The sequence below is a fragment of the Nomia melanderi genome, chromosome 5 (assembly GCF_051020985.1).
Source record: "Nomia melanderi isolate GNS246 chromosome 5, iyNomMela1, whole genome shotgun sequence".
Lineage (NCBI taxonomy): Eukaryota > Metazoa > Arthropoda > Insecta > Hymenoptera > Halictidae > Nomia > Nomia melanderi.
This window is the reverse complement of record NC_135003.1, coordinates 16146949-16156365: the sequence shown is the minus strand read 5'-3', so window position 1 is coordinate 16156365 and position 9417 is coordinate 16146949. Positions and strand designations below refer to the sequence as shown.

Here is a 9417-nt window from a genome sequence, read left to right as displayed (position 1 = left end):
TGAAAATTTGTTGAATTTGCGACAAATGATGCGCGTTCATAGGTATCAGTGAATTGCTATACACGACTTTGAAAAGTGGCGTGGACAAAATTAATGTAATTGTATAATAAAAATTCTATAAATATTTAGAATTCCAAAGACTCTATAAATATTTGCAACATTAATGAAAATCGAATATTATAAATTTAAATGCTTATGCTCCCATCGATGAGTCTTATGGAATTGGCCAATAAAAATGCTTGACGTGGAACTCAATGAGATGACAGGATTGAGTGTGTATCACGCTTTAGACTTAAAAGTCGAATTTCTGATGCAATATTCGTTAACAAGACGTTATGTGTGGTATATAGGTGGTACAGATTAGAAGAGCTAGAACCCGTGCAATGAAGATTCCCAATCGCGTTTAGGAAAGTCAACAAATTGATTAGTTTATCGAAGACGCAAAACTATTTAAAGCAATATACAAAATGACGGAAGAAGATTCGGTGCGTACAAATATTTCAATATGTACTACGGGAGATATGTGTGTCGATATTGGAAAAGCATGGGAGCGTGGTCATCTTGACATACTTTTCGATTTTTTGACAATACCCAGTGACCCACCGAAGATAGAATAAAACACTTACTCACTTAAAAAGAGTATCTTTTATTAATATTGCCTTCAAATAAATATGCTGCGGCTTTTTCATTCCCAACCTCAAAGCCATGTGGAGAGCATTAAAGAGAACATAGGTTTATGTTTGGTGCAATACTTTTCGACTGTAACACTATAATGTCTTATCGTTACTTTGTATTGAAATATAACATTTTCTCGTATTATGTTGCGATGTTTTATGCGTATTCCATTGAAAGAAATAATTTGGAGTGAAGTTAATGTATTAAATATATTAAAATTAAAACATATTCATGCTTATAGTACAGTTAATGAAAACTGTTCAACTGAGTATAATCGAAGTAATTATACCTGATTCATTTAATGCCTAGCATTGAATTGGTTAATTTATTAGAGAAACGTTACTTTCCGTACAATATGTGAAATAATAAATTATTGAATGATAATTCTTAGGTATTCGATCCTACTTTAAAAAAGAAGAAGAAGAAAAAGAAAACTACTTTTGATCTTGTCGCTGCATTTAATGAAGTTGGTAATAGTGGGGACACAATGGAAACTACCGGTGACAAAGAAAACCAGGAACCAGAGCCTCCTGCACCTGCAGAGGACGATGATCCTTTGGACTTAGAAAATTTTGGAAGAAAGAAAAAGAAGAAGAAAAAAGCATTTAATTTAGACGAACTGGATGCAGCTTTACCGGATACAAAGAAGGAGGTAAAATGTCATTTGCAAAGCAATTTTAAAAATATAATAATTAAGAACTGATATTATTAATTTTGTGTTACAACTTGAAAAGGATGTTATTGAACCACAAGCAGAGGAAGTTGCTGTGGACAACACTTTCGACCTGGATATGGACTTCTCTAAAACTAAAAAGAAGAAAAAGAAAAAGAAAGATTTAGATGAGTTAGTGGCAGAGGAAGAGCGTAAAGAAATTGAAGATAAAGAAAATGGTAAATATTATATATTGAAATTATGTTGTAACTGCGGGTAACTCATTATTTTATGTTACTCATTATTTGTTAACATGCTGCATTGAATCTGAGCGAAATGCAGAGCATGGTAAGGGATCTATTTGCAGCTATTTCTATATGTATTGTTCATTAGTCTTATATCCATGTATCATTTTTGCATTTTCATGAGTTTCATTCTCTTGATGAATACATACAAGATTAAGATACATTAACCATGGAATTTGAATGAATATAAAAAAAGGAAATAATAAACAAATACTTATATAGAAATTTTTGCGAATGTATCATATGGCGATTAGCACTGATAAGGGGTTAAAGAATGAATGATACATATATAATGATATATGTATATATATACACATACATACATACATACATATAAATGCACATTACAGAGTACCCATCAGAAGACCCACTTGTTTTTTGATATTAATAGTGCATTCAATGATTTCACTTAGATACATTTTTCTACACCATAGAAATAATATGTGTAGAATGCTTTACAAGTAAAATTATTTCTGGTTTTTGTTCTTTTTCAAACTATACACTATTATTACTGTTATAAATTTTCTGTTGGTTTTATCTTCTTGTTAATCTATTAAGTGAATCTTATTTTTCCTCTTAGAGGAAACAAGTTTATGGTTCGGATCGGACAGAGACTATACATATGATGAATTGTTGGTAAGAGTATTCAACATAATGAGGGAAAAGAATCCTGATATGGTTGCTGGAAAGAAACAGAAATTTGTTATGCGTCCTCCTCAAGTAGTACGTATAGGTACCAAGAAAACATCTTTTGCTAATTTCACAGAAGTGAGTACCACATTAACACTTTATATGTCCTAAATCCAAAATTTTTTGCTTCTATCTTTCATGATAACTTTTTTTTGTTACAGATATGTAAAACACTTCATAGGCAACCAAAACATTTACTTGACTTTCTACTCGCTGAGTTAGGAACCAGTGGTTCTGTTGATGGAAATAGTCAACTTATTATTAAAGGTCGTTTCCAACAGAAACAAATAGAAAATGTTCTTAGGAGATATATTAAGGAATATGTTACCTGTCACACATGTCGCTCACCAGACACCATTCTTCAAAAGGACACTCGACTATTTTTCTTACAGTGCGAAACCTGTGGCTCAAGATGTTCAGTAGCTAGCATAAAATCTGGCTTTCAGGTAAGTATTCCCGAACATTGTGAACATTTAAGTCTTAATGTTACAGAATTATTTTATCAACATGTTACTCTTTTCAGGCTGTTACAGGAAAACGTGCTGCTATTCGAGCAAAAACTGCCTAAGAAATTTTTCATATATCCCATCTATCAATTTTGTAGCATAATTTTCAAATTGTCAGAGATTTTTGTGTTAGAATACAGTTTTTACTATACCTATTGTAACGGCGTGCAATCTAAACACCTGTTTTTACTCGCATGAATTGAATGTCGTCAGTTCCAAGAACAAAGTGATTGTGAAATTTTCCACCTATGTTTTTTATTATTAATCTATACAGTCAAACCAAAATTACGTGAGAATTATTTCATAACGGATTTCCTTTTATAATTTTCCTAAGCGAAACATTTTTAGAAACTCAACTCTTCAATTTTCATTTTATCACTTTTTCTTAAGTGAAAATTTTGAATATACTGCCAGTCTTACAACTATGAAAAAAGTATGAAATTTGATTAGATTTTAATTATTGATGCATTTTTTTTTGCAATATATGAACAAGTGTATATTAATTTAATAGATATTGCTGACTGTTTCGTAATTACATTTTGAATAGTAGTGATAAAATAATGCAACAATATGAAACGCATTGTTTATCCATTTGTCTACCACCGTGACACAAAATTCTGTACAAAGAATCTGCGCTTAAGTGAAGGATGGTATGGATTACCAATTGTTAATGATACATTTAAGCACGTAATAATACTTTGTTATATCATTTTGTGTATACAAGAAAACAAATTGTAACATTAAATTCGAATACATTATTATGTATCGTAAAAAGTATTATTCTCGTAATTAATTATGTTTTTGAAGGATTATCATGGTAAAGTGTAATGATTTTTTTTCAAGCAATTAATAGTAACATTTCTTAGCTAATTTATTCATGTGTATTTACTAGATAATAAATTTATTTTAAGAAGTCTTGTCACTGTTCTTTTTTTTTATCCATTCGGTACAAACGCGCAATTTTATTGTAATTAATTCATTTATTTCAAAATAACGAAGAAACAGCATAGAACTTGTTAGTAAATACATATACATGAAATTTGAATTTTTAGATTATTTCTGAGACTTTACTGTTTTAACGTTTTTTGGAATCGAAATCTTTCATTCTCTTTTCAAATGTTGGTATTTGTTCTTTGATAATAACAGCAGTGTCTACAAGATTTTGAAATAAATTAAGTGGCATGTTTGGCATTGGAAAATCCTTAAAAGGTACCCATATTCGTGACTGATCTTCTAAAACTTTCAAATGTACTGGTTGCGAAAATACTAATTCTTCTGGAATACCAAATGAACCTGTAATGCAGAAAGGACTTATACTAAAGTATATCTTTCCTTGCATTACTATTTTTTCCATATTTACCATCAGAAGAAATTCCTAATGATATAATTTCATCGCCTATTTCTTTGCTGTACCATAATCTCAGAAGATCACATACTGCTCGACATTTTTGAAAATCGTCAGATCTACCCACTTGATATTGAGCGAGAGACTATAAAGGCAAATGCAGAAACTTTTATCCTACTATATACATTTTACAGCAAAAGATGATGCATGTATACCTTACGAATAAAAAGCTCTTTATACGGATCTGTTTTATCATGCGTCATATAAAAAAGCCATCTCAACTGTGAACGTTGTACGCCAACTGGTAGTGTTGCAGTATCACTTAACTCTAGAGCTTTTTTATTAGGTAAATAATAGTCATATTTCTGAATGGTATGATGGATATCCACGAAGTGATTAATTCCTGCAATTATATTGATCTTGTAACGATCTGTTTGAAAATTATTATATCTGAGGAGACGTAAATTTACGTCAACCGCCGTGAATGTGTTAATTGCGTAAATGTACAAAGCTAACCCAAGTATCCCCATACTGGAGGACAACCAAGATTTTTCAGAGTAAAACCTAATGAATGTGCAAACACGTATGTCAGTTCTAATCCATAGTGAGAACTAACAGCCACAATATTTGATTTTGGTAATTTTTTGATAAGTTTGTGCATAACATTAACATAGAAACATATGGGGCCCATTGAACAAAAAATTATTTTCATGTGAGAAGGCGCATAATCGTTTATCTGCATGGATAATTCTCTTATGCATTTGTAGTTACGTTGCAACCATCTTTCTGTTCCTTCAAACTCTTCTCTGAAAAGTTAAATGATTCTTATAATGTTAATTAATAGACTTGAATCTTAATAAATCGCTAAATTCTTCGACTTACTTTAATATTACATCTAAATAAATTAGGATGTCACAGTCGTGCAAACCATCGGGTATATTATACAAAACCTTCACTGCATCTAAACCTCCCTTAAGTCCTTTAGCGTCTTTCAAAATTTTTCTTACTTTAAAGAAACATCCTGGCTCATCATATAAGTTTATAACAACTCCATGACTTAACCACAGTTCTTTTGTCATTATCAATTGAGGAACCAGTTCTAGACACATAGATCTTCCTGCTCCTATTATCATTATTTGACGACGTTTCTGAACTATGTTTGGACATTTACATTTTTTACTTTCAACATCATAAATCTGTAAAATAAAGAATTGGATAAGTGTATAAAATGAAAGATTTATATATATTATATTCGTTTACAAATAATAAATCCTCTTGTAAGACATCAAGATCTTCCTTATTTAAATGAACGTTAATGTTATAATAACTATGCAGTAATTCCCAAAATTGGTAGCCGCCGCCGATATATGTAACAGTGGTACGAGTTAATCCAATTTCTTTCCATATCAATGGAGATTTAGCGTGACACCAACCATAACAGGTGCAAATTTCTTTTAACCACGACTAGAAGATAAACTCTGTAATAGATACTATTATAATAAAGTATAATTATCAACCTACTTCCCATTCCGTTGAGCTTTTACAAATAACTTTATAATTGAAATTTGGTAGTAGCGTGGATAAATTTTCGGCTATAAAACACACGTGACTAAAGCTTTGGTCTTGTAAGACACCTGCTATCACAATTACACATCTTTCCGTTGACATCTTGCATTTAACAAATGACATATGTTTAATGAAGTTAGAAACACTCTAAAGATTAGTATATTTAGTAAAAAGACAGTGACTGTGAAGTTAATGTAAAAATACTTCACGCATAATTTATTAATGTTTATAAAGATAAATTAATTACGTACAAAAATAAATATTTTTCATTAAATTCCTAATATAATTATATATTTTTAACGTATATTTTGTAATAAAGAACGTTATAGACTAATAGGGATTATGGTAGTAAATTAGAATAAGTCATCATCTGATAATTCTGGTAAATCGAGTGTTAAACTATCCTTCCACTCATCATCATCTGACTTTGGTGTTACACATGATGTTGGTAACTCATATTCGAGTGGTTCTGGATCTAAATAAAAAATTAAATATTTAATTTAAAATACTTATGCAATATGGTTGAAAGCAATTTTCATACCTGAATCAAATCCTTCATCTTCATAAGGTTGCACTTCACTCTTCTTCCGCAATAATTCCTTGAACTCATTTTCTATAGCTTTTGAATAGATATCATCTAAAATAACAAATTATAATTATTTTATAAAACAACTTAACACTACATATCATACAACTATATAATTATTAATATTATACCAAATTCAAACTGCATATCATAATAATATGCCAATCTTTCTGGTTCAGGATACAACTCCATCGGTTTCTTTGGTGTGAATGGTTTCTTAAAAGCAACTTCTTCACATCGAACTTGTACTTCAAATGCTTTTTGTACTTTTATATGTTGTTTGTCTAATATTTTCTTTGGAGATGAAGTATTTATTTTATCAAATTGAATGCTTTGTGCCTGTAAGTAAATTATATTTCACATCGATCTATAAAATATCATTAATTACATACCTTCAGCAACTCTTTGCGTGGTGATATGGGACGTTCGTTATTGTCTAACTGTGTTAATTTTGGCTTCAAATAATCTTGATCTTTATTAAATGCATCCTGATTCAAATTTGATGTAGTAGACACATTTACATCAGAATTAGTTCTAATAGACAATCCTTTTGGTTTTGGTTGATTAAGAGATTTTGTAGAAGGTCCAGTAATTCCAAGAGTTGTTTTTGATCTTGACAATGGCTTTACAACCCGACCTGCAATAAAGATTTTGTTTAATTTTAAAAACAATTTTGCATAAAAAAAATTTACGAAGTATATAAACACTAGTAACTGTAACAAATTTTTAGAATGTCTAATTATTATTTAACATTTGTTACAACTATTTGTAAATTTCCTTTACAAATAATATTTAGAAGAAAAATATTAAAAATACCAAAAAAGATACAATTTTTTTAAACATGTATTTATACCTCTGTTGAGATCCGATGTACTGCCAAATAAATTGAATATACCAGCCATTTTCTTCAAGTCATCCACAACTGTGGTTTAATCGTATACAATAAATATTTTACGTGCAATATAAAAGAATTTTATAACAGCGAAACGTTTTCCTTCGAAAAACAAACCACTGTGCTCCCTTTCATCTCATCACAACTTTTCCGTTTAATTTGAATTGCTCCAACTATAAAAAATTTATTGGCAACACTGATCCATAAAAGTACTAGAATATCTAGGTACAAATTGCCTAAAAGGAATCTTCAATAAATGGTTCCTTGCAATTATAAATTTTCATTTTTTTAACTCATATGAAATTTATGTAATGGTATAACGAACAGATAAATTTTTAATTATTAAAAAAGGATTATCAATGAGAGGGTTAATTTGTTCATAATATAATTTATTAAAAGAGACAAAGAATTGTCAGTAGCAAATATTTCATTAGGATAAATTACGTTGATATTATATATATATATATATATATAATATATTTTTACAAGTATAATGACCTATTATGTTCTTAAGGCCTCTAAAATATATAGACAACCAAAAGCTACCAACTGCTCACAGTGGAATGCTTTGATTAATGAATTGATACAATTAATCGATTGTGTATATATACAATTATTTACTATGCGCGTATCGATGGAAGAATTCACATTTCTTATGAAAATATACATAATAATTGCTGTATATGAGATAACAAAGTAAAAATTAATAAAATATTCTGTTCAGTGTGTTATATATATATATTTAACTGAAAATATCTAAACAAAACGCATTAAATGCAGTTTTCTTTCATCGATACAATCGATACATAATGCAATTAAGTAAGATTATAAATGCTAAATTTTTATAAATAAACTTTTATGTTGTAGCAAATGCAGAAAAGTTGTTCAGTGAAACTCTGGTTTTAGTTTTGTGTTAACAGCATTTTGATGCCTACATGTTTACAATATACGGTAAAACAGTCTGTCAATCTCGTTTGTGTACCAATCAGTTGTAGACAGTTTTTCATATTAACAATAACAGCAACATCTGTTTAATTTTCTGTCGGTAAGATTTTTTTTAAGCCATTCTAATACTCTGAATTATTTGGAATACAGCTGAAAAATAAAATAACATTAGTTTCACGTAAATTAAAAAAAGAAGTAAATAACTATTAGAATAGAACTTACCGGAGCCACATACAACGAATAAGAAAAGTGCTAGCAAACAGGGTCCAACAGGAGATCCATCCTCTTGTGGTTTCTGGCAATCATAAATTTATAATACCATTATGAAATGATACACTATCAAAATAAAATATATCAGCACATACTTTCTCCATTTAAATGAAATATACATAAAACCGTCAACAATGCAACATTTGAAAACTGTTACATATGTTTACATTACATATGGTACAAACGTTCTCGAAAAATACCATTTTATTTACCATCTTCATTGAAGAAATATTTTCGAATACTTATTACTCGTTAATTTATAATCGAAAATTGAGCAGAACGTGAAAACTTGAGAAATATAATACAACAAAACTGTCAAAAACGCCACTGCACGTAGCAGGATGCATTTCGAGTATTAAAGCTGATAACCTTAAAATTATAAACTGACAATCGCTTGTTCCCGTACGATTCACGATCTTCTCGTTATTCCCGTTAATTCGAAGAGTTTATCTGATGAATTCGGTTAAACTGTAAGGTAAATAACTTACCGTCGATTTGGGAACGTTTCCACGAAGCATGATATTTTTCGTCGCTCTCTCGTTAGCGATACGCATCCTCTGTTTCGGTGCCATTTCTGCCGCTTCGTCTCCGTCAAAACGGTTTGAATTGAAAAGAACGGAAAGTGATCGACGATCGAAACGATGTTACTGTCACCGTAGTACGTGCACTCCAATATGCACAACTTTCCAGAATAGAGAACAGGTGTGTACGTTCGTTACACGCTCGTCTCTCGACTGCGTCGACGTGTGCGCTTTGACTTTACGACGGAGCAGCGTTGGGTGCCACACTGGCACCATTCGAGTCAAAACAACTACGGAATTTTCTTATACAATTACACCAGACAACAACATTCACCTTACATCACCGTCTAGTAATTCTAAATAATTTATAAACAATTTAATTAATCGTTTCTATATATTCTTGAAGATACATTTCATAACCCACAACAGACTCATCTAGAATAATGTCGAACAATGTCGTACTT

At 30.3% G+C, this 9417-nt stretch overlaps 4 protein-coding genes across 6 annotated transcripts; 1 reads left to right on the top strand and 3 right to left on the bottom strand.

The window, feature by feature from the left end:
* Window positions 1-303: 303 nt before the first annotated feature.
* On the top strand, window positions 304-3745 carry eIF2beta (eukaryotic translation initiation factor 2 subunit beta). Of its 2 annotated transcripts, XM_076367881.1 has the most exons (7): window positions 304-485; window positions 1067-1327; window positions 1410-1567; window positions 1644-1675; window positions 2213-2400; window positions 2484-2768; window positions 2846-3745. In XM_076367881.1, exons 1-7 carry the CDS (start codon window positions 468-470, stop codon window positions 2888-2890), a joined length of 987 nt encoding a protein of 328 aa, XP_076223996.1. In that variant the 5' UTR covers window positions 304-467; the 3' UTR covers window positions 2891-3745. The 2 variants fall into 2 exon arrangements, with proteins under 2 accessions (XP_076223996.1, XP_031826888.1); XM_031971028.2 differs by lacking the exon at window positions 1644-1675 and having other exon boundaries at window positions 305-485; window positions 1410-1566.
* A 113-nt stretch (window positions 3746-3858) lies between these two features.
* LOC116424514 (putative malate dehydrogenase 1B) lies at window positions 3859-5862 on the bottom strand. Of its 2 annotated transcripts, none has more exons than XM_076367877.1 (7): window positions 5695-5862; window positions 5372-5637; window positions 5056-5304; window positions 4690-4979; window positions 4389-4576; window positions 4189-4318; window positions 3859-4121 (listed from the first exon to the last, which is right to left on the bottom strand). In XM_076367877.1, exons 1-7 carry the CDS (start codon window positions 5860-5862, stop codon window positions 3904-3906), a joined length of 1509 nt encoding a protein of 502 aa, XP_076223992.1. In that variant the 3' UTR covers window positions 3859-3903. The 2 variants fall into 2 exon arrangements, with proteins under 2 accessions (XP_076223992.1, XP_031826884.2); XM_031971024.2 differs by having other exon boundaries at window positions 5056-5369; window positions 5434-5637.
* A 203-nt stretch (window positions 5863-6065) lies between these two features.
* On the bottom strand, window positions 6066-7449 carry LOC116424516 (uncharacterized). The gene is made up of 5 exons (XM_031971029.2): window positions 7179-7449; window positions 6718-6962; window positions 6457-6664; window positions 6281-6376; window positions 6066-6214 (listed from the first exon to the last, which is right to left on the bottom strand). The coding sequence occupies exons 1-5, from the start codon at window positions 7225-7227 to the stop codon at window positions 6093-6095; spliced, it is 720 nt and encodes a 239-aa protein (XP_031826889.1). The 5' UTR covers window positions 7228-7449; the 3' UTR covers window positions 6066-6092.
* Window positions 7450-7655: 206 nt separating this feature from the next.
* On the bottom strand, window positions 7656-9217 carry LOC116424517 (stress-associated endoplasmic reticulum protein 2). The gene is made up of 3 exons (XM_031971030.2): window positions 8921-9217; window positions 8385-8457; window positions 7656-8312 (listed from the first exon to the last, which is right to left on the bottom strand). Exons 1-3 carry the CDS (start codon window positions 9002-9004, stop codon window positions 8275-8277), a joined length of 195 nt encoding a protein of 64 aa, XP_031826890.1. The 5' UTR covers window positions 9005-9217; the 3' UTR covers window positions 7656-8274.
* Window positions 9218-9417: the final 200 nt, after the last annotated feature.

Excerpts from the sequence above, each read along its gene's own strand:
- LOC116424514 (XM_031971024.2), bottom strand. The coding sequence starts at position 5,862 with ATGTCATTTGTTAAATGCAAGATGTCAACGGAAAGATGTGTAATTGTG. Across the intron at positions 4,980-5,055 it reads TATTTAGATGTAATATTAAA|AGAAGAGTTTGAAGGAACAG; the intron begins GTAAGTCGAAGA and ends TTAACTTTTCAG. Across the intron at positions 4,319-4,388 it reads AAGAGCTTTTTATTCGTAAG|TCTCTCGCTCAATATCAAGT; the intron begins GTATACATGCAT and ends TTGCCTTTATAG.
- LOC116424516 (XM_031971029.2), bottom strand. The coding sequence starts at position 7,227 with ATGGCTGGTATATTCAATTTATTTGGCAGTACATCGGATCTCAACAGA. Across the intron at positions 6,665-6,717 it reads CACGCAAAGAGTTGCTGAAG|GCACAAAGCATTCAATTTGA; the intron begins GTATGTAATTAA and ends ATTTACTTACAG. Across the intron at positions 6,377-6,456 it reads TGATATGCAGTTTGAATTTG|ATGATATCTATTCAAAAGCT; the intron begins GTATAATATTAA and ends TTGTTATTTTAG.
- eIF2beta (XM_076367881.1), top strand. Across the intron at positions 1,328-1,409 it reads TACCGGATACAAAGAAGGAG|GATGTTATTGAACCACAAGC; the intron begins GTAAAATGTCAT and ends CAACTTGAAAAG. Across the intron at positions 2,401-2,483 it reads CTTTTGCTAATTTCACAGAA|ATATGTAAAACACTTCATAG; the intron begins GTGAGTACCACA and ends TTTTTGTTACAG.
- LOC116424517 (XM_031971030.2), bottom strand. The coding sequence starts at position 9,004 with ATGGCACCGAAACAGAGGATGCGTATCGCTAACGAGAGAGCGACGAAA. Across the intron at positions 8,458-8,920 it reads GAAACGTTCCCAAATCGACG|AAACCACAAGAGGATGGATC; the intron begins GTAAGTTATTTA and ends TATGATTGCCAG. Across the intron at positions 8,313-8,384 it reads ATTCGTTGTATGTGGCTCCG|CTGTATTCCAAATAATTCAG; the intron begins GTAAGTTCTATT and ends TTTATTTTTCAG.